The following is a 23,494-nucleotide window of genomic DNA, read 5'->3' as shown; positions in this document are numbered from 1 at the left end:
GCACTCACTTACCCACTGTACACATTTCTTAGTAATCATTCGTAAAATATTTCCGAAATTATGGTGCTAGAATATGCCATTGCAACGATATTAAGTTTCTGTTTGAAGTTTTGAAGTTAAAGTGCACTTGTGAGGATTCCATATGTATTTTCATTCTGATGAAGTATAATGATAGCCAGACAACAGATGACATGAACATTATGCTGGATAATGATGGCTCAAAAGTGTAATAAAATGCATGACTATTATTGACTTTTGACATTGTATTTTCTTTTCAGTTCTGGCACAGACAAAGATGTTTCAGCACGATTAAGTGAGATTTACCGTGAGTTGGAGGAGATTGAAGCAGACAAAGCCCCAGCCAGAGCAGCTGTTATTTTGGCAGGTCTGGGATTTTCGTCTGAGGGGCAGAGTAGGCCAACAAGGTGAGCACTACACAGAATGGCAGTGACATGGTTGTGAGAAAAGCATGATGGTTCCCATAACATAGACATACTTCCAAAATCACTGTCTTTTCCCTCAGTTGTGCATAGTGTAGGGAAATTACCACAGGTATTGTCACTTAGTTTAGTTAGTACATTTTTACGAAAGTTTCCATGTTCAATGTTGTTTGTTTGTTTTACAGAGAGTTTTCTGGAGGTTGGAGGATGAGATTAGCCCTTGCAAGAGCCCTCTTCACTGAGTGAGTTGTGGACACTTTTGTTTGCTAATCAGCCAAAATAATGTGACTGAAAACTTTAAGTAGCCCCTTACTAATTATGAATACATATTAATGTAGATGTTTTGTCATGTTTAATAAATCTAGATACACTTCATCAATTTTCCTCAAGATTGATTGTCAAGTGGAATATTTGATTAATGTGATTTATTTTCCCTTTTCAGACCAGACTTGTTGTTACTTGATGGTAAGTTTTACAAAGAGATGAGAAAACATTTTGATTGAATTTCATGGGTTGTCACCCCTTCCAGCTTGATATTCTCTATGGTTGTAGAGGATAGTGCGTAGGTCAGTGGTGCAATCCCTGACATGGTCACAGCAATAGACACTGTTGCTTCCCTGCCTCAGCATTAAGGGGAGCAGTCAGCAAGCTGTCAGTATCCTGTGTCTTAGTGGAGTATCCATATGAATACGCAGCATTTTCAATGGACCTGCAATTTGAAACTGCCATTGGTCTGGACTAGTTCACACAGAGACATGCATGCAGGCACATCACAGATAAAATATAAACTGTTAGCCCCATGTCATCCCCCTCACCTCCAGGACACAAGACCACCTCTGTGGTGTTGTGGTTACAGCGTCCGCCTGGAGAGCGGAAGGTCGCGGGTTCGATCCCCGACCGTGTCATACCAAAAGATGTTAAAATATGGTACTTGTTGGTCCCTGCCTGGGGCTCGGCATTAACGGGTACAACAAGGACTGCTTGGCTCAGAGTCAGTATAATGTGTCTGAGTGAGGTATTCATGCTTCACTGCGGCATGGTATCTCAGTGGGCTAGCACTATTAAACCAGCTTCAGTCTGGGCTAGTACAAGCAGCCGCACATACTCATACACACGCATGCATGTCGTCATATGAGCGAAATATTCTCAAGTACGACGTTAAACCCAATTTCACCTCACCTCACCTCCAGGACACAAGCTCCATGTTTTTCTTTAAGCTGTCTAAAATGGGAGCTTGTTACACAATGTAAGTGTGATAAGGTTAACTGTCCATTTAAATACCAGAAGGTTTTTTCCTTTAAGCTAACTATAGAGAAATGAGTGTTTCAGAAACTGCAAACTGTATGTATGGTTCTCTTTTTCCTGCATGGGCGAATACCTGGAGGTTTTTCTGAATTTTTTCATTCATAAATTTCGTTGTAACTTGGTACCTGTCGCGGGTCGGCTCGCTAGTGCGTGTCAAGATGGCGGACAGGTCCCTTCGCTAGCCTTCCTGTTCATTGGTTTCCCATGTGGTTTTTCAATGTTACAGGTGGTTTTAGTGATTTTTTATTTGTATCTTGGTACGTGTGGGCGTATGTCTACTGCTCGCATTTTCTGTATTACGCTAAAAAACCGTAATTGTTATGCTGCAGTGTGTTACAGTTCCTCCAGTCCCCCGTTGCGTCGGCCCGAACATGGCTTCGGTTGCTCGGCAACATGGCGGCGACAGTGGACGTGGTTTGGCGTGCGCGTCTGAGGATGCGACCAATTCAGCAAGCATTAGCTCAGCTGTGGTCCCACTCGCAGGGCTACGAGATTATGCTCATAACGCCAGAGTGGTTAATCCCTCACTTGCGATGGTGGACGGAAGTCGGGAATTTGTCCAGGGGAATCCCCTCACACCCGACACCTTTCCTCTCAGTTCAGACGGACGCCCCTCACAGGTTGGGGGTCCTGGCGAAAGCACTCAGCCTCCGCCTCTGGTCGGAGCTGGAGGTCAGCCTACATCAATGTGTTAGAACTGAGAGCAGTCCGCAAGGTGTTCGAAAGTGCTTCCGGTGTTGGTGCAGGGCCGTGTGGTTCGCCTAGAAATGGACAATCAAACGGCCATGACTTACATTCTCAAGCAAGGCGCACAGTGTCTCCTCGCCGCCCTTCAGGAGGCGGCAGTTTCTACTGTGGTGCGATCAGTTCAACATTCGGGTTTTGCCTGTTTATCTCCCCGGGGTAGACAACGCCCGCGCAGACGCGCTTCACGGCGATACTAGCCCCACACGAAAGTGGATGCTCGACCGGGAGATATTCGATTATCTCCCAGTTGTTCGGGTCGTTTCCAGGTGGATCTGTTTATGCGCCTGGGGTGACTAACCAGATTCCTGTGTTTTGCTCCCGGATTCGGATCCGGTGCGTTAGCCAACGACGCCTTTCAGCTAGATTGGGACGGACAGGGTACTGTGGGCGCTCTCCGATACCACTGGATTTCCAGGGTCCTGTCGAAGCTGACCGCACAACCAGCTCGCTACTTGTGCTTCTGGCACCCCTTTGGTCGGCACAAAGCTGGTTTCGGTAATTCTCAGGTTTCTGGCTCAGCCTCCTGTTCTATTACCTTTTCTCGACCGACCTCCTATCCCAGAACGGAGCGCCCACACCAATCCCAGGATTCAGTGGGTGGCTTGGCCGCTATCAGGGATCGCCCATGCGAAGGAATTCCTGCACCAGTTGCAGACACAATTCTGGCTTCGCGGAGGATTCACAAACGCTCAATATGAGGATAGATGGGCCTGTTATTAGCTGGTGTGTCAACAGGGGATTCTTGATCCCTTTCTACAGATTTAGTCTGTGTGTTAGAATTCCTCCAGTTCGTTGGAAGCCGGTCTAGCGGCTTCAACTGTTCGAGGATATTCTACAGCTATTTCTATAAAGCCACATTCCTGTTGACGGTGCTCTCTTGGGGCAGCACCCTCTGGTACAGCGCTTTTTAGCAGGCGTGGACAGAATCCGTCCGGGTTGTCCGGGCGGATTAGTCCCCGTGGGACTTGTCAATCGCTTTGATTGGCTGTCCGTCCACTGTTTCACAATCTGTCGGTTCTTTCACTCCAGCTGTTGACGTGGAAGACGGCGCTTCTTGTATGTGACTTCAGGCAGGCGGGTTGGCGATATTCACGCTAATGTCGGCGATCCGCGCTACTGTTTTCACAAAGACAGAGTTAGCATACGGCTGCTCTGATACTTACCGTCCTAAGAAGGATAGTCCCTTCCATGTGACGGCCTATTGAGCTCCCAGCTTTCACTCCAGCCTTCCCTGTCCGGTACCTCTCTACGGCGTGCTCACGCCTTAGATGTCCGTAAGACACTTAAGGCTTATATCAAACGAACAAGGGGTACCCGTAAGGGTAACCAATTGTTTTGTTGTTATGGCGGGGTTCAGGCTGGTCTTCCGGCGACCAAGCAAACCATTTCTAGGTGGCTTGTCTCTGCCATACACATGAGCTATACTCAAACAGGGCGTATCCCGCCTGTAGGGTTGAAGGCTCATTCGGTTAGGGCAGTGGCTACATCGACAGCTTACGCTGCAGCCCTGCCCATTGAGGAGATCTGCTCACGTGGCTATTTGGAGCCGTCCGAGCATCGCTCATCCATTATTACCAACTTGACAGACTCTCCAGTGAGCGTGCTCGGTTCGGTCAGTCAGTTCTCTCCAGTGGGCATGGTTCCACCTCTCTAGCCGATTGAGCTTTCGAGGTTTTATTGTGTGAACCGTTATCTGCCAATTTTTTAACACTGGTGTTGGGTTTTACAAATCTGAATGTTGGTCACATTGATTGTTGCACATACTGTCAACCAATGGTTTTCTCTCAAACGGATTATAGGCAGTCATAGAAACTGTACAATTATAAAACTTATCCTATCTTATATTCAACACCTTTTTTTGTTCCTTGACCTGCTTGTGGAAATGGCCTTGACCTTCCCCAATCATACCTCTGACCCAATAATATCTGCTAACTGCAATTCTTCATTGTTCTTTTTTACTGATAATTGTACATACAAATGTTCATGAAACATTGCTTCCAAAAGATCAGTGACAGTCATCGAAAAAACGAGTCCATTAATATTACAGTCATGTTGATCATATGATAATATATTTGATTATCATTTTCACTCACAGTGAACCAATCATAATGGTTGTAAGTGAACCATTTGTTATTATCAAACTTAACTTGTTCAATCAAATGCTTTCCATTTCCAGAACCTACAAACATGTTGGACATGAAAGCCATTATATGGTTAGAGAATTACCTACAGGTAGGCAGATTGTTTTATTAATATGTTTATTTACATAATGACAAGTTCACATAGACTCTTTATTTAGTAGTATATTCGTGTTGAAACTTTTGAATTAAGAAGTCTAAAATCTGTGTAATGTACCCAGGGGTGTTCAGGAATAACACTCAGGTCGTATTTGAGTTTTCACGGATTTAACGCCCCTGTTGATTATCCCAAATGCATCTGTATGAACATGTGGTCAGTTTCAGTCCTCAGTTGCATGTGTGTTGTGCTGGTGAGGTGCTGAGCATTAGTATTTTAAACAAGGCCAATCAGGTGTAAGCTGTCTTAAACAAAGTAGTGACCCAAGCTATACAATCTTACCCCACAGCTACCCAAATGCAGTTAAATAATATTTAAGTTAAACAAAGAAACGTCAAACAGGAGCAAAGTAGAAAGCAAGTTTATTTTATTCTGAACATCACAGTAAAAGCTATGGCAAGAGTTCCGACCATAAGCACAGCTTGAAATGTATTCTAGTTATTAGGATTATTTCGAGGGGTTAGGGTTAGGGTTAGGGTTTTTATTTAACAAAACACCATATATTGTTAGGCATAGAATGATAATATAAAAAAAAACAGGGTTATGGGCGGAAATCTTTCCAAAGTTAATACTAGTATGTTATTTCATTACAAGTTCATATATATAAATATACCATCCCAAAAAAGTAGGGGACATTGGATTTACAAGATTGATAAAATGCAATGATGAAGCCAAGGAGGAAACAGATGATGAAGAGAAATTAAGGGAAAATGTGACAATTTGTTCCATCCCTTTGGAAATGTTTCATCTGTATGGATATATATTACTTTTCTCATATGCATTGGCATTGGCTATTTGTATGCTCACAAAATGGAATATCCCCTACTTTTTTGGAATGGTATATGTAAAATACAGACATGTAAACAACATTGCCACAGTAACAACGTAGATGATGATATTCATGTATCAAACTGTGTCAGTGTAAGTAAACTGAGGCTCAGTATTATTCGTTACACTGCTATACTGAGCCTAACAAAACCTTGTGGATGGTCGCGTTAGCTGACCTTTTCAATGGACCAATCAGAACACAGCTTACCAAATCGCGAAAGTTGACATTCGCACATACCTTTTGAACTTTTACCTCGAAAAAGTTTTGTACCCGAACGATTCCGAATGCTATTTTCCGTACCGTGATGGAGCACGTCACAAGAGTGAGTAAACAGTCGCTGAAAATAGCGTTTTGTCAGTATTCGAGGATGTCAGCTTTCGGAAATATTAGCTAATGATAGCCATGTCAACAGAAACCAAAAAGCGTATATTCTGCAGGTCATATATCTGTGTTCTATGCGGGTTTTCATTTGTTATGAGATCAGTGTTGGCGACTGGGGAAGAGAAAATCCATTTTGTAAGTCCCGCCAAACCCTAAATAGTAGCCGTTGTCTGATTGGTTAAATCCGTTCAGCCGTCTTCGCGTTTGATTGGAAGGTCATAGGTCGCTCAAAGGTTACCTGACGCGACCTTCCACAAGGTTTTGTTAGAGCCTGAGTTTACTTAGACTGCAAACTTTGTGTGAATCTGTTTAATGAAATTTGAATTCATTCTTTCCAGAACTGGCCAAAGACAATTTTTGTAGTTTCTCACGATCGGCTGTTTCTTGATGCGGTTGCCACGGATATCTTGCATATACACTCACAAAGAATAGACTGTTACCGTGGCAACTATGAAGTGTTTCACAAAACAAGGGAGGAGAGACTGAAAAACCAGCAACGAGAATATGAAGCTCAGAAGCAGTACAGAGACCATATACAGGTAGTTAGAGATACTTGATTGAGGATTACAAGGCAGAACAGGGTGTAACAATGTACAGTAAACTAAATTTTATAGCAAATATGTTTATGATGAACTGGCACTTATTCTTTGTCCCGGCCAGTTGCTGTATATTTTAGTCGAAATGTATATAATATAACGAAATTTGGTGATAACTAACGAACAATAATGGTCCAATTGAGTTCATTATAAGAAGGTTTATGGTATGACTGGGGCCAGTGTGGGTGAACCCTGACACTACTGACTGTTTTACATGTTGCCCTCTTCTGGTTTGCTACCCGTGAAGGCCTGGGTTAGAATATTGATTTTCAGTAACCCATGCTTGTCGTAAGAGGCGACTAACGGGATTGGGTGGTCAGGCTTACTGACTTGGTTGACACTATCATCGGTTCCCAATTGTGCAGATCGATGCTCATGCTGTTGATCACTGGATTGTCTGGTCCAGGATCGATTATTTACAGACCGCCGCCATATAGCTGGAATACTGCAGAGTGCGGCGTAAAACTAAACTCACTCACTCACTCTTCTGGTTTGCCTGGTCCAAAGATGCAGGTTTTCCAGAACATTTTCCTGAAATATATACAATTTGCCAGGGTGCAAAATTTGCAATATTACGCTAATATACTTGTATTTTTTTACAAGGACTTGTGAGTGACTTATTGTGCTGAAATATGATCAAATCTGTATTTGAAATCCTTGGTAGTCCTTATTGTGAAATTGAAACTGAAAGGTACAGTAGACATTGCAAACATTTTTGTCTTATTCAAGCAGTGAAATATGCATGTCACTAATTGCCCTAGAAAATCTGACTTTTGGAGGTGACTAAGGCTCTGCTTATCAGGGACAAATAAATCAATAACAACAAAATTTATGCTTATGGGTTTCACTTAAATGTTAGGAAAATGTTCTATCACTTGGTCCAGACATTGTCATCATCTACTCCCTTTGTAAGACCTCATGATGATTCCACCATCTCCCTGGTCGAGTATAGAGATTCTGCCTGGAGAGCAGAACGTTGTTTTAATCCTCTGGCCATATGTTGCCATAACACATGAACATATGCTTCTTGTCACCTGGCCTGGCTCTTAGCCTTAAATGGATAAGACCAGCACTGGTCACTTCAGAGTTAACATACTGCTTCTGAGAGGGAAAACCGTTCAATATTTTTCAACAAAACTTGGCAGATATATCGAACAGAACCTAAAGTGGTGCCTTTTGCTATTTATAGATTTTTGTCATTTTTATTTTTCTTGATTTCCATGGAAACGTGTTCGACTTAGTCTCAAAAGGAAGGGGTGGGCTTCGTTTCCGGAGCACAACTCGAAAACTGTTCAATATCTTTCTACAAGTCTTGGCAGTGATGTTGGTTTTGAGGGAGCTGACTGTATATCAAACAGATCTTGAAGTGATACCTTTTGCTATTTGCAGATATTTGGCAGTTATGCTTTTCATCATTTCCTTGGAAACGATATTGACATGATATTGCTGGAATATTGCTAAAAGCGGCGTAAAACCCAACTCACTCATTCACTCTGTTGTTGGCCGGTTGCTGTCACATTGCTGGAAATGTTTCTCGTGTTGCATTAAACAACAGACAAATCACGAATGAATAATGAAAAAATCTACTGTTCTGATTTGGAATTTCCAACAAATAAGTTCTTGTGCTGTGTTAGAAACAAGATGGCACAAAATCACAACACAGAGTATATATTTTCAATTTTTTTGTGTGTTAAATTTATGTTTTCTGTGTTTATTCTGATCACTGTTTACTCTCTCCTGTAGGTGTTTATTGATAGATTCCGCTACAATGCCAACAGAGCCTCACAAGTCCAGAGTAAACTGAAACTGCTTGACAAGCTGTAAGTATGATGGAAGAAGATGGGTCCTATTTTCCTCACACATATTTAACCGACATGGGGGCGGTAGTGAAGACTTATGATTAATATGTTGTTTGTAATGCCAAAGTTCCAGGTTAACCCCTAAAAAGGGCGAAGTTCATTTCTTTGTCCCCTGTCATGATATTGCCATTATTATTTCCATTAAGAACTGCCCATGATTTGAGATACAGAAACATGCATACTGTTCTGAATGCAGAGGACCTGTGAAGATCTGGGTTAGAATCGATCTTCAGTATCCCATGCTTGTCGTAAGAGACGACTAACAGGATCGGGTGGTCAGGCTCGCTGGCTTGGTTGACACATGTCATCATATCCCAATTGCTAGATCAATGCTCATGCTGATCATCACTGGATTGTCTGGTCCAGATTTGATTATTTACAGATCGCTGCCATATAGCTGGAATATTGCTGAGTGCTGTGTAAAACTAAACTCACTCCCTCACTCCTGAATGCAGAGAATTAATGGTTGAGGATAGTTTGCCTTCACATATTGATGTATATAGGAAAACCAAGTTCTATGTATAGTCAACTTCTTTATTGCAATGAATGTGACGTTTTGGTGTAGATACTAACACCGTTATCTAGCAAGTGATAACAATGTATAGTATGGCACATCTTCATGCAGGGAGGTTTGCGAGTGAAAGCTTTCATTTTAGTGAGATTTCATTTCTCTGTTGCTACAAACTTATTTCAGTATCATTTATCACTTTCACCTATGTTCTTTCCAGACCACCATTAGTACCTGTTGCCAAGGAGACGGAAGTTGTGTTGAAGTAAGTAAATGTGATGTATATAGCATCCATTAGTTTTGGAATAACGTTTCTTTCATGGCTTCTATCTTGATTTCTACTTTGCATGATGCAGAATCAGCGAGCTTATTAATCTTTTTACATGCAGAAAACTTGGTATACATGAAATTATGTCTTTTGTTTTTGTGGTTCTCAGGTTTCCTGAGTGTGAGAAGTTATCTCCCCCTATTCTTCAGCTGGATGAGCTTACCTTCTACTACTGTAAAGACCAACCAATATTCAATAAAATATGTATCAACGCCAACATGGATTCCAGGATTTGCATTGTGAGTCTTTTTCGTTTCTGTTATCACCTGGTTTCTTCAAGCAAACTTCGCACCATGACCATTTTAGTCTGTGTTAAGGTATTAGATCTGCAGGTGCCTTAGTGCTGTAATCACTTTGTGTGTGTTGTCCATCTTTGTGCGTAAACAGTTTTCATTATTAAACATAACTTCCTTAGGTCTTGATAAAACCCTTTAATTTTAATGCATTATTTCTAAAACTGGCACTAATTAACAACATGCATGTATTTCTTGATTCTACTGAACTGATGAAGCAAAAACTTGCCAGTCATTCCCATACACTGACCCCCTAATTTATTCACTGCTGTTGAAATGTTACTAAGTTGCTATCATCATGGACGTCTTTGGTGATTGACAGACCTTTAACTTGTAGAACAGTAACCATGGTAACATCAAAATCATCTTGACGCATCTAGAGAGTTTACGTCTCGTGTACTTCAGGTTGGAGACAATGGCGCTGGTAAAACAACACTGTTGAAGATACTCCTGGGTGACCTTGAACCTGTGAAAGGTATCCGTCATGGTCATCGTAACCTGAAGATCGGTTACTTCAGTCAGCATCACGTTGACCAGCTGGAGATGAATGTGACGTCTGTAGAGCTGCTGGCAGCCAGATTCCCAGGTAGGAAAGACTAACACCATTCAATATAATACTTGTGCTAGCAGTGATACACTCACCTTCAGTTATATGCATAGACCTGTGAAGATCCGGGTTAGAATTGATCTTCAGCAACCCATGCTTGTCATAAGGCCGACTTACGGGATCTTGTGGTCAGGCTCGCTTACTTGGTTGACACACATCATGGTATCCCAATTGCGTAGATCGATGCTCATGCTGTTGACCACTGGATTGTCTGGTCCAGACTCGATTATTTAGAGACCGCCTCAGTATAGCTGTAATATTGCAGAGTGTGGTGTAAAAGTAAACTCAATCAATCAATCATATCCCATATGGTATGTTAACAAGTCCACTAAACTATTGCCCAGTGAACTGGTAAGTCAATAAAGTGACCCTAAAATCTGCTGAAAATGATGCTAACAGTCAAATACAGGCTCATAAACTCCAAAGTACTATGAAAAGAAATGCTTATCCTCAATTTAATATTTTGGTGTGCTGAGTTTGAGTTATTTTCACATTTTTTCATGTTTATATAATCAATTCCAAGATCTTGACTTGCTACAGTGTGTTCAGCATATTCTTTGATATAGCAGGAGGTGCTGGGGTAGCTGGATATTGCTGGAATATTGCTAAAAGTGGCGTAAAACTATACTCACTCACTCACTCTTTGATATAGCAAATCTCAGAATGGAGCGAGTCTTGTGTGCCTTGGTACTATGGCTTCTGGGATAGCACAGTAAACTACTTTTATAACGAACATGCTTTTAACAAACTAATTTTTTTGTCCCTCCTGCTTGCTGTATTTTATAAATGGAATCTGTATGATGAACTAAATGTAGTTGTCCTTGTTTTTGTGGTAAGCGTAGTTAACAGTCTTAGAATTGATTTCTTGTCTTGTTGACATGGCAACTGTGTGTAATCCATAGTGCCACTGGATAAAAAATCAGTCACTGGTTTGGTCCCAAATGAGAAATTTGCAGGCTGCAGAAATGTAGCTGGAATATTGGCAGATGCACAGGTAACAAGAAACAGATATTGGTTCAACTGTAACATGAAATCTTGCATTCCAGGAAAGAATTCAGAATATTATCGGAACCAGCTTGGGTCTTATGGCGTATCGGGTGAGCTGGCTACGAGGCCGGTCTCAAGTTTATCAGGAGGACAGAAGAGTCGAGTTGCCTTTGCTGTCTTGAGTTTATCCAGGTGAGTTTGTCATTGTCTTTCTGATCTTGTTCCTACTCCAGTCAACACAGACTGTATTGTGTTTCTGGTTGTCTTTTGGGTGCTGTAATCATGTTGATGTTCTTAGGTGATGGCCACTCGTCATAGATGCTGCATCCCAGTTGCCTTCCGCTTCTGCCAGGATACTTCACATGTCGTCCTTCATTGTCAACTGTATCATCACATGCATTCATTTGTCAGACTTGAGATGCCTACCATTAGATTTTGAGAACCAAATTTTGCTATGACTGTTGTTTTTGATCAAATAACAATCTCTGATATTGTTTGACATTTACTGCAAATATTCGCATTACAGACAGTCCAATGTTGATCGTAATAGCTCCATTTTTATGCAGGTATTTTTTGTATTCTATCTATATTGATTGCAGTATCAATCAAAGATATTTAATGGCGGACAGGAGATGTCAGCATATGCAGAAGCACCCTCTGTATTTAGCAACCTTAGCTTGGAAGTTTATAAGTTCCTGAAATTGTATTTTTACAGGAGGTTACTGTACTATGTTATTGCAATATCTTTTCAAATAAACCCATCATGTTTCAGTCCGAACTTCCTTATCTTGGACGAGCCTACAAATCACTTAGACATGGAAACAATAGAAGCTCTTGGAGAGGCCCTGAAGAAATTCAAGGTGAGAACATGCTTCTTTTACACAACAGGTGAAATGTGTCGCCAATTCTTCTGGCAATTAATGGGCACAGGTCGTTGAAATGATACTCTCAGGAAGAAAACACCCCTTGAATGTTAGTGCTTGTTGTGGTCTTCAGGTATATATATACAAGCTGTGTAATATAGCTGAAATATTTTGCTTGTCGGGTCAGGCTCACTAACTTGGTTGACACTGTCATCGTAGATCGATGCTCATGCTGTTGATCAGTAGATTGTCTGGTCCAGACTCGATTATTGACAGACCGCTGCCATATAGCTGGAATATTGCTGAGTGAGACGTTAAGCAACAAACCAGCAACCATCATAGATCGATGCTCATGATGTTGATCACTAGATAGTCAGGTCCAGACTTGATTATTTACAGACCGCCGCCATATAGCTGGTATATTGCTGAGTGCGGTGTTAAACAACAAACCACTAACCATCATAGATCAATGGTCATGATGTTGATCACTAGATAGTCAGGTCCAGGCTTGATTATTTACACCGTTGCCATATAGCTGGTATATTGCCGAGTGTGGCATTAAAGTACAAAAAAACCAAAACAACTTGAAATACTGTTCAAAGCAGCATCTGCCGCAGCTTACGTACTCAGTTTGTACTTTAACCACGATTATTTCTTTTGCTTCAAGGGAGGTGTGATACTGGTATCTCACGACGAGCGACTGATCCGGAAAGTGTGCAAGGAACTGTGGGTAGTGAAGGACAAAAATGTTGTTTCACTAGAGAACGGCATTGACGAATACAAGGAGCTTGTCAATGCAGAACTTCAAGCACAAGTTTAGGAAATGATGGATCTGTGATATGCAAACTTTTAACTGTTATGTGACTGAGGAAATTGGTTGCTTGGCCTGAAAATTATCTCTGAACCATACATGGTTTTCAGAATGAGAACTGAGCAGTTTTGTTAAGAAGACTGGAAACAGTGTCTCACATAGTCAGACTTGAATTCATGGAAAACAATCATGCAATTATTGACTAGGTTAAGTCAGTGTCTCAAATATCTTTGATCAAGATGCATTCATGGTAGCCATGGCAACAGTCTTCCATGTTTGTGATTATGGATGTGTTGAAAGACATTTTGTGTGACACCAATAACTTCGTAACATAAAGAATGTGCTTATTTGTTTAAAACAAGTCAGTAAAGCACTTGTTACGTCTGTGAATAAACTTTCTTTACTGCATGGATGCAGGCCGTTTCCACGGGTGATGGTATCTGTGGTTACATGGTTACCATGGTGATGGTGCAATATGGCACTTATTGACCTCTGCTTGTGACAAGAAGCCTGATTCAGACTTTGATCCAACAGAATCGTTTTTTGAGGACAGAATCCAGTTTGAAGCTGAAGCTTCTGATGCTGAGCTTAGTTTTGATATACTTGCTGTCTAAGCAAGTTGATGCATTTCTTGAATTAACTGTAAAATATATATTTTGACAGGGTGACGCTAATCACCAGTGTGGTGATGGTGTAGCCATGTGGTTAAGTTTTTCTTGGTCACACTGCAGGCCTGGGTTCAATCCCATCATGGATACAATGTGTGAAACCCAATTCTGATGTCCCATGCTGTGATATTGATAGCTGAAAGTGGTTCTACCCACACTCATTCAACAGTGTTCCAATGTTCCAGGCCTATATCATCTCTGTATTGTATTGGCTCTGGGTTCCATTTGCAAGTTCAGGGACCCAATCCACAAAACCTTCGTAGCACTATGCTAATTGTCATCCTATGGAAAAGTATAGTCAGGGACTGTTCATAATCTATGGCTTGTGGGGCATGATGATGATTTTTATGGAGAAGCATGTACAATGTGAATGACACACACCCACCAAAAAAACAACCAAAAAAAACAACCCCCAACCACCACACACACACACACCCCCACCACCCCCCACACCCTTAAAATTTATATACAAAGTAAGTGACCCCCGCATGTTATGTACAAAATTGCTATTCCCCTAGTACATGTGTACAAATTTGATGACCCCCCTACCTCCCCAGAACAAAATGGGTGACCCCCGACCCCCCTTAAAATCACTCCCCAACCCCAAGCCATAAATTATGACGATAGGTCGTAACATTACAAATTCTTTGTGGATCGGGACCCAGAATCGTATCCCTTGTTTTGACTTTAAGAACTCATCTCTATCTGAACTTATACAGATGTATTTAGCATTTAAATATTTATGTTTGGGAAAAGTAGTTATCTCGAATGCAACCTCAGTATGTTCTTAACAGGCTTCACAGCAGGAAGGGTCTCTTTGTAATAAAATGCATATACAAAATAAAGAGTCATTATTTGTATTGTATTTAAGTATTTTATTATCAATGTGATATATGTAACTTATATATTGATATTATGTCATTTACAGAATGAAAGTCAGTCCTGGTAACTTTATATTAGGAGTGTAACGATATATCAAAATATTGATGTATTGTAATTGTATGCCTTATGATTGTCCCATATCAGTATGAATTATAAAACCCTGATGATATTGTTGATAACAATCTATTGTTTCAATAGTTGCAATTAGCTATGATATAAATTATGTGTCAACATGCTCTGTGTTGATTTGTTGGGATTATGAAATCAGATTAGTGTTACTTCCATTTTGTTTGAGTTGTGACTGGGAGAAAAATATCTGATTTTGAAATTGCTGGCAATACTTTATTCCTTTCTATATCATTTATTACACAATGAACAAGTAATATTAATATTGTCACAACATGGATGCACTTTTTAAATACTTCCAACAGAGCAGAATTGGTTTAGACGATACACCTTGGGCCAGACAAATGTATTAGGTATTTTGTGTCAGTATTCCAAAGTGCATGAGCAGCATTTATTTTGAACTTCGCTTGTCTAAAGAATGTCTCAAAACTGTGGTGATCAGCTCAGTATGACCTGCCTGTGCCAGATTGTCTCAAGCTTGTCTCAGTTGTAACTGTGTTGATCTGCAGCTTGATCTGACCTGCCTGTGCCAGATTGTCTCAAGCTTGTCTCAGTTGTAACTGTGTTGATCTGCAGCTTGATCTGACCTGCCTGTGCTAGATTGTCTCAAGCGTGTTTCCGTTGAAACTGTTTCGATCTGCAGCGTGATCTGACCTGCCTTTGCTAGATTGTCTCAAGCATGTCTTTTTTCATTCTGTGTCGATCTGCAGCTTGATCTGACCTGCCTGTGCCAGATTGTCTCAAGCGTGTTTCAGTTGAAACTGTGTCGATCTGCAGCTTGATCTGACCTGCCTTTGCTAGATTGTCTCAAGCATGTCTTAGTTCATTCTGTGTCGATCTGCAGCTTGATCTGACCTGCCTTTGCTAGATTGTCTCAAGCATGTCTTAGTTCATTCTGTGTCGATCTGCAGCTTGATCTGCAGCTTGATCTGACCTGCCTATGCTAGATTGTCTCAAGCATGTTTCAGTTGAAACTGTGTTAATCTGCAGCTTGATCTGACCTGCCTGTGCCAGATTGTCTCAAGCTTGTCTCAGTTGAAACTGTGTCGATCTGCAGCGTGATCTGACCTGCCTGTGCTAGATTGTCTCAAGCGTGTTTCAGTTGAAACTGTGTTGATCTGCAGCTTGATCTGACCTGCCTGTGCCAGATTGTCTCAAGCTTGTCTCAGTTGAAACTGTGTTGATCTGCAGCTTGATCTGACCTGCCTGTGCTAGATTGTCTCAAGTTTGTTTCAGTTGAAACTGTGTTGATCTGCAGATTGATCTGCAGCTTGATCTGACCTGCCTGTGCTAAATTGTCTCAAGTGTGTTTCTGTTGAAACTGTGTTGATCTGCAGCGTGATCTGACCTGCCTTTGCTAGATTGTCTCAAGCTTGTCTAAGTTGAAACTGTGTTGATCTGCAGCTTGATCTGACCTGCACATCTAGATTGTCTCAAGCATGTCTTAGTTCATTCTGTGTCGATCTGCAGCTTAATCTGACCTGCCTGTGCTAGATTGTATCAAGCATGTCTTAGTTGAAACTGTGTCGATCTGCAGCTTGATCTGACCTGCACATCTAGATTGTCTCAAGCATGTCTTAGTTCATTCTGTGTCGATCTGCAGCTTAATCTGACCTGCCTGTGCTAGATTGTATCAAGCATGTCTTAGTTGAAACTGTGTCGATCTGCAGCTTGATCTGACCTGCACATCTAGATTGTCTCAAGCATGTCTTAGTTCATTCTGTGTCGATCTGCAGCTTAATCTGACCTGCCTGTGCTAGATTGTCTCAAGCATGTCTTAGTTGAAACTGTGTTGATGTGCAGCGTGATCTGACCTGCCTGTGCTAGATTGACTCAAGTGTGTTTCAGTTGAAACTGTGTTGATCTGCAGCTTGATCTGACCTGCACATCTAGATTGTCTCAAGCATGTCTTAGTTCATTCTGTGTCGATCTGCAGCTTAATCTGACCTGCCTGTGCTAGATTGTATCAAGCATGTCTTAGTTGAAACTGTGTCAATCTGCAGCTTGATCTGACCTGCACATCTAGATTGTCTCAAGCATGTCTTAGTTCATTCTGTGTCGATCTGCAGCTTAATCTGACCTGCCTGTGCTAGATTGTCTCAAGCATGTCTTAGTTGAAACTGTGTCGATCTGCAGCTTGATCTGACCTGCCTGTGCTAGATTGTCTCAAGTGTGTTTCAGTTGAAACTCTGTTGATCTGCAGCATGATCTGACCTGCCTGTGCTAGATTGTCTCAAGCATGTCTTAGTTCATTGTGTGTCGATCTGCAGCTTGATCTGACCTGCCTGTGCTAGATTGTCTCAAGTGTGTTTCAGTTGAAACTGTGTTGATCTGCAGCTTGATCTGACCTGCCTGTGCTAGATTTTCTCAAGTGTGTTTCAGTTGAAACTCTGTTGATCTGCAGCGTGATCTGACCTGCCTGTGCTAGATTGTCTCAAGCATGTCTTAGTTCATTCTGTGTCGATCTGCAGCTTGATCTGACCTGCCTGTGCTAGATTGTCTCAAGCATGTCTTAGTTCAAACTGTGTCGATCTGCAGCTTGATCTGACCTGCCTGTGCTAGATTGTCTCAAGTGTGTTTCAGTTGAAACTGTGTTGATCTGCAGCGTGATCTGACCTGCCTTTGCTAGATTGTCTCAAGCATGTCTTAGTTCATTCTGTGTCGATCTGCAGCTTGATCTGACCTGCCTTTGCTAGATTGTCTCAAGCATGTTTCAGTTGAAACTGTATTGATCTGCAGCTTGATCTGACCTGCCTGTGCTAGATTGTTTCAAGTGTGTTTCAGTTGAAACTGGGTCGATCTGTAGCTTGATCTGACCTGCACATCTAGATTGTCTCAAGCATGTCTTAGTTCATTCTGTGTCGATCTGCAGCGTGATCTGACCTGCCTGTTCTAGATTGTCTCAAGCATGTCTTAGTTCAAACTGTGTCGATCTGCAGCGTGATCTGCAGCTTAATCTGACCTGCCTGTGCTAGATTGTCTCAAGCATGTCTTAGTTCATTCTGTGTCGATCTTCAGCGTGATCTGACCTGCCTGTTCTAGATTGTCTCAAGCATGTCTTAGTTCAAACTGTGTCGATCTGCAGCGTGATCTGCAGCTTAATCTGACCTGCCTGTGCTAGATTGTCTCAAGCATGTCTCAGTTGAAACTGTGTTGATCTGCAGCTTGATCTGAACTGCACATCTAGATTGTCTCAAGCATGTCTTAGTTCATACTGTGTCGATCTGCAGCGTTATCTGACCTGCCTGTGCTAGATTGTCTCAAGCATGTCTTAGTGGAAACTGTGTTGATGTGCAGCTTGATCTGACCTGCCTGTGCTAGATTGTCTCAAGCGTGTTTCAGTTGAAACTTTGTTGATCTGCAGCTCAATCCAACCTAGCCATGCCAGATTGTCTAGAGCTTTTCTGATTAGAAATTGTGGGGCTAAGCACCTTGATCAACCTGGCCTTGTTAGATTGTCTCAAGCATGTTTCAGTTGAAGATGAGAAGAACATGTGACAATCTCCTCTCACCAGTGAGGGGCAGTGGGGTAGCCAAGTGGTTAAGCGTTCGCTCATCACACTGAAGGCCTGAGTTCAATTCCCCACATGGGTACAATGTGTGAAGCCCATTTCTGGTGTCCCCCGCCATGATATTGCTGGAATATTGGTAAAAGCGACGTAAAAACTCACTCACTCTCACCAGTGCCTAGAAAATATCTTCCAGTTATTTTGCTCTTGCTCACAACCCTTCTGAGAAAGTCTAAATAAATGCATTTTGTGTACCAGTATTCTGTTGCAGTTCTGGCTTCTGTACATTGAAAACTTGACCTGGTCACAATGCCAGTATGCTGTTCCTGTTTAGGTTCAGTTTTCTAAAGTACTTAGACCCAGGTTCAAGATGAGGTGGATGGTTAGCCCAGCAGTTAAAACTGAAGTTTCACTTTGAATACGTGTTACCTCCCATATCTACAATCAATTTACACCTGATGGATGTAGTGAAGGCAAAGAAGTAATGGATGCTGCCATGTGCACAGGATGGGGTACAGCTTACCTAACAACTGCTTGGGATGACTCACATTTGTTCAAGTTCAAGAGATTTTAAAAACAAATTTAAACATTTTGTGTTAGAAAATGGCAGGAATTATGGTTATGATGTAATAGAGCGAATAGTCTTAGAATTATACACAGTGATAACTGTGTGATATCTGGTGTCCCCCTTTGTGATCTTGAGGAAGTATTGTCAGAATCAGCACACAACCATCATGGTGATCATGCTTATTCAACTGAATTATATTTTTATGTGGAACGTCAGTTTGTGGTCATTATCAAACAATTTTTGTAATTTCACATACATGAGCGTGAATGGTTAATGTGTAGTTATACAAAAAGTGTGATGTTAATGACACCACATGTGAACCCCTGTGAATAGTTGCAAAATTGCTTATCTGGCATTGAGCATTATTCACTCACTCACTCTGATGTGAGCACACCTGTACCCAGGCAGCTGTAGATTTCTTAAGATATCTTAAATGCCTAATATATAATACTCAAAAACGTTAAGGATCATGTGATGCTTTCATATTTCTATAGTTATCGGTCATACCATCAGGCACAAGTGTCCCTTTCCTTAAATTCTGTGCAGTCAAGCCTTGTTGAGTGAATTTTTTCAATTAGGTTTTATTGTGTTTGTTTCTCAGGCAGATAAACTCATGTTTATGTAAACATATTCTGTTGCCCAAGTAACACAGGTTTTCAATCAAACTTACTTAAATCAAGCCAACAGCGTTTGTTTGTCTTCAGTCAATGTAATTGTACTATGGTATAAAGGAGTTGGAACTGGTGCACAGGGCTTTGATAGTGGACAGGGCCTTGGTAGTGCACAGGGCCTTGGTAGTGCACAGGGCCTTGGTAGTGCACAGGGCCTTGATAGTGGACAGGGCCTTGATAGTGCACAGGGCCTTGATAGTGGACAGGGCCTTGATAGTGCACAGGGCCTTGGTAGTGGTGCACAGGGCCTTGATAGTGCACAGGGCCTTGATAGTGCACAGGGCCAGTGGACAGGGCCTTGATAGTGCACAGGGCCTTGAGTAGGGTGGTAGTGGACAGGGCCTTGATAGTGGACAGGGCCTTGATAGTGCACAGGGCCTTGGTAGTGGACAGGGCCTTGATAGTGGGCAGGGCCTTGATAGTGGACAGGGCCTTGATAGTGGACAGGGCCTTGATAGTGCACAGGGCCTTGGTAGTGGACAGGGCCTTGGTTGTGGACAGGGCCTTGATAGTGCACAGGGCCTTGGTAGTGGACAGGGCCTTGATAGTGCATAGGGCCTTGGTATTGGACAGGGCCTTGTTTGTGCACAGGGTCTTGGTTGTGGACAGGGCCTTGGTTGTGGACAGGGCCTTGATAGTGGACAGGGCCTTGATAGTGCCCATGGCCTTGATAGTGGACAGGGCCTTGATAGTGTGCAGGGCCTTGGTTGTGTAGTGACAGGGCCTTGCTAGTCCACAGGGCCTTGGTAGTGTGCAGGGCCTTTACAACAGCGCCAGAAGACAATTGTTTTTAACTGTTACACTGCCATATACATGCATTGAGGGTGTGATAGTCTGTCAAGACTAGTGTCACAAAGCTCAAGAAAGCTGCTTTGTCATAAGGTAATGTCGACTTTTTATTGGTCATTCCATTGCTTGGTCAAATGTCATTGTGACATGATCTGCACTGGGTCTTGTTCAGACCTATGTGTAGTGCTAACAAAACCCAAGGGTCTTTTCATGAGCTAGATATACCAGTGTAGGAAAGATGTAGAAAATCTAGCCTGTCCACAGGACTGGCAGGTCAAATGTTTTACCAGTCCTGCCAAAATCTAGCCTGTCCTCCAAATATAAATAAAACACCTTCGGCAGTAAATATTCAAAAAGGTTATAATCATTATATATATGTCATTGGTTTGCTAAAATTAACCCAACATGAGGACGGACTGTTTTAACCCGTCCTCCTCAAATATACACCGGACGTAACGGACTATCTATCCTACACTGGATATAGCACGGATGTAACTGAATTATTGTTCAAAACAGCCTTATACCAAATTCACTTCCTAAACCAATAGGGAGGCACTAGTTCTTGTTTGCTTGATGCTATTCCAAGTTTGTGCCATGAGTTTTTAAGATCAGGAGCTTTCACAAGCTGTTGATACATTCTTGAGTTACATATGGCATGTATGTTGTATGATGCTAATATTCATTGTGTAGAATTTCATGCCCTGGGCGGGCCAGAACGTTTGAATATGGGTTAAAATCCAAGATTATGTTTCAAGGTTTGCTCATGGGCTTACCTCGAAGTAATAACACGATGGTAAAAAACAAGGTAAAAGCAGTGATGCTATATGGCCTTCCACCCCACTGAAAAATACAGCCGGAAAAGACTTATACTGAAATTGAATATAGTTTCACATATTTCTTATCGGTTTTTGACAATATACATTTATGTTAGTGTTCAATGGGCCATATTGAAATACAGAAACCGTAATGTGATAAGAAGCTGAAAACCATAACTGATTATCCACTGTTACTGCCACACAACAATCATTCTTTGACAACCCTTTCGACTGCTATCTTTGTTTCCTGCCCTTGAGTAGGAGTGAAATGGTACGCTCTTACCATGGTACGGTATGAATTGCGGTCCAAGGTCATCGGTTTGGTCCGTTTCGGTTCGGTATAGGAGAAAATCCTTCCAGGCAAATAGTGACCGTTTAGCAGAGAAATGCATAAATTTTGACAAAATTATTAGATTTCTAGAAATTTTAGAAAAGGTTTAAAAAGATTAATAAAATGATGATACGAAAACTGAAAATATCAAAATTTTGGAATGCATTACGGTATACCGAACCGAAGGCAAAATATCGTGATTCTGCTAATACCATGGTATGCTGTTTCACCCTTACCCTTCAGGTTCGGAGGTAACTTTGGACATATATAACAATCAGATAAATACCATATGGAAATGATTTTAGTAGGAATGGAAGTTCAGGATATGTGGAAATAAAATGGGATGGTGCTTAATTGAACTTTTTGTTCTGAAATAAGATCTTTGTATTTTGGTATCCAGTGTAATATAAAGCACACCTATTATCATTGTCAAGATCTTTGACTCCTACATAGGAACTCGCCTCAGGTTGACTTTCTGATCAGCTAATCAGTGTCAAGGTTTCAAATTTCTCAATATAAACATAGAAATAAAGCATCCGGACAAGCTTATACGATTCCTCAGTGTACTGGCCAAATCTTAATGAAAATGAAAAGGCAGCACTATTATATTATTTTAGATATGTAATACCAGATAAGGTGTACCAGTACCAGCTGTGTTGGTTGCCATATATTTAATAATCTTAATGATCTAAAACTTAGAAATGGAACATAATTGTTTTGGAAAGCTCACATCTGATTGGCTGAAGAACCCACACATTGGGCTATCATTGTTCCCTAAGGTAAGGGGGCAGTGAGGAAGTCCAGTGGTTAAGGTGTTTGCTCGTCATGTCAAAGACCCCACATGGGTACAATGTGTGAAGCCCATTTCTGGTGTCTCCTGCTGTGATATTTGCTTGAATATTGCTAGAATAATGCTAAAAGCAGTGTAAACCTAAACTCACTCACTCACTCCCTCAGGTTCACCTGACACAACCCCCATGAAGTGGGTCCTCAGATCATAACTACTATCATACTGGAGAAAAACATCTGGGCCATTCAACAAAGACAATGTTTAGGTATAGGAGTTAAGATTGCCAAGAGTTATGATTCATTTGAGAAACAGAACCAGATTTTAATGAGCTTATTTGCTGACATGTTTGAGCTTGTCAAAATTTTCAGCATTCCTTTTTTTTTTTTTTTCCTCTTGAATGAGCCCATCATTTACAGACCCTGTATACCCACACGGAAACTATGGTGCAGCCGTTTCTTCATGGAAGCGTCCAAGATATCTGAAGCAGATGCACACTGTTTGTCAACACTGGATACAGTTTCCATCGTTGCACATACACTTTCATCTGATTCGACTTCCCGGGGCTGTGGTGTAGCCGAGTGGTTAAAGCTCGTCATGCCTAAGACCCAAGTTCGATTCCCCACATGGGTGCAATGTGTGAAGCCCATTTGTGGTCTCGTTCACCACCCCCCACCCCACCCCACCCCACCCCATCCCCTTGTGATATTGCTGGAATATTGCTAAAAGCAGCATAAAATAAAATTCACTGTTTTGACTACACCTTTGCACTGAAGTTACTTTTATGTAGTTGTCCTCCACCTTTAGATAAATGAAGCTTGTTCAACACATTAAGGAGAGGTATATAGCTTGTTCAAACCCTGATCATGTTATTCATACCATCTGTATGAATGATTATGACTGAAAATATGATTATATGACAAAGGAATCCTGTTTGAACTTGGTTAACAGTCAACATTGTCTTTTGTTGACAAAATCCCTTTCAACTTTATAGTGTATATACCAAATGGTGTTTATGATTGTTATATACACCAGTAGACCAATATATGTGTATCGCTGGAACAAGGGTATGACTATACAGGGCAGTGGGGTAACCTAGTGGTTAAAGTGTTCACTTGTCATGCTGAAGTCCTGGGTTCTATTCCCCATATGGGTACAATGTGGAATCCAACCCTGTGGTATTGCTGGAATAAAGCCATAGTCAGCCAGTCAGTATGACAATTCAGGCCCCCAGAAGGCAGTTTGTGGTTGGTGCTACACACTGTATTGGCATAATACTTACACCCTACTAACAAAGAAGAATTCAAGGGTATTTTCATTTATATTTTTGTTCCAAGTAAACTTCTGTTAAAGAATAAAAAATATATGAGCTTGTTTATATGAACTGAAAAAATAATGCTGAATTTTACCATAAAACCATATGTTCTCATTTGTGTAGTTTGTTATCTTTGGTGCAGAAGGTAGTTTGTTATCTTTGGTTTGCCATGAAGGACTCACTC

At 41.5% G+C, this 23,494-nt stretch overlaps 1 protein-coding gene and 1 long non-coding RNA gene across 2 annotated transcripts in view; one reads left to right on the top strand and one right to left on the bottom strand.

Moving 5' to 3' along the window:
• Positions 1 to 13,900, top strand: part of LOC124268202 (ATP-binding cassette sub-family F member 3-like) — a 28,938-nt gene extending 15,038 nt beyond the window's left edge. Inside the window, exons 8-19 of the mRNA XM_046703230.1 lie at positions 279 to 425; positions 626 to 682; positions 883 to 905; positions 4,669 to 4,724; positions 6,336 to 6,536; positions 8,337 to 8,413; positions 9,181 to 9,225; positions 9,398 to 9,527; positions 9,987 to 10,167; positions 11,235 to 11,367; positions 11,948 to 12,035; positions 12,706 to 13,900. Of these exons, the coding sequence (XP_046559186.1) occupies positions 279 to 425; positions 626 to 682; positions 883 to 905; positions 4,669 to 4,724; positions 6,336 to 6,536; positions 8,337 to 8,413; positions 9,181 to 9,225; positions 9,398 to 9,527; positions 9,987 to 10,167; positions 11,235 to 11,367; positions 11,948 to 12,035; positions 12,706 to 12,858 (1,291 nt within the window). The 3' untranslated portion in view covers positions 12,859 to 13,900. The remainder of the gene's footprint in view (positions 1 to 278; positions 426 to 625; positions 683 to 882; positions 906 to 4,668; positions 4,725 to 6,335; positions 6,537 to 8,336; positions 8,414 to 9,180; positions 9,226 to 9,397; positions 9,528 to 9,986; positions 10,168 to 11,234; positions 11,368 to 11,947; positions 12,036 to 12,705) is intronic.
• Positions 13,901 to 14,993: 1,093 nt separating this feature from the next.
• On the bottom strand, positions 14,994 to 17,975 carry LOC124268201. Its single transcript, XR_006896231.1, has 6 exons — positions 17,834 to 17,975; positions 17,634 to 17,700; positions 16,606 to 16,672; positions 16,273 to 16,339; positions 15,807 to 15,940; positions 14,994 to 15,380 (listed from the first exon to the last, which is right to left on the bottom strand). It is a non-coding gene; the product is annotated as an uncharacterized LOC124268201 (long non-coding RNA).
• Positions 17,976 to 23,494: the final 5,519 nt, after the last annotated feature.

Source organism: Haliotis rubra, unplaced genomic scaffold (genome assembly GCF_003918875.1).
Source record: "Haliotis rubra isolate DU_JTF1 unplaced genomic scaffold, ASM391887v1 Scf137, whole genome shotgun sequence".
Lineage (NCBI taxonomy): Eukaryota > Metazoa > Mollusca > Gastropoda > Lepetellida > Haliotidae > Haliotis > Haliotis rubra.
The sequence above is the reverse complement of the archived record's forward strand: the minus strand, read 5'-3'. Positions and strand labels throughout refer to the sequence as shown.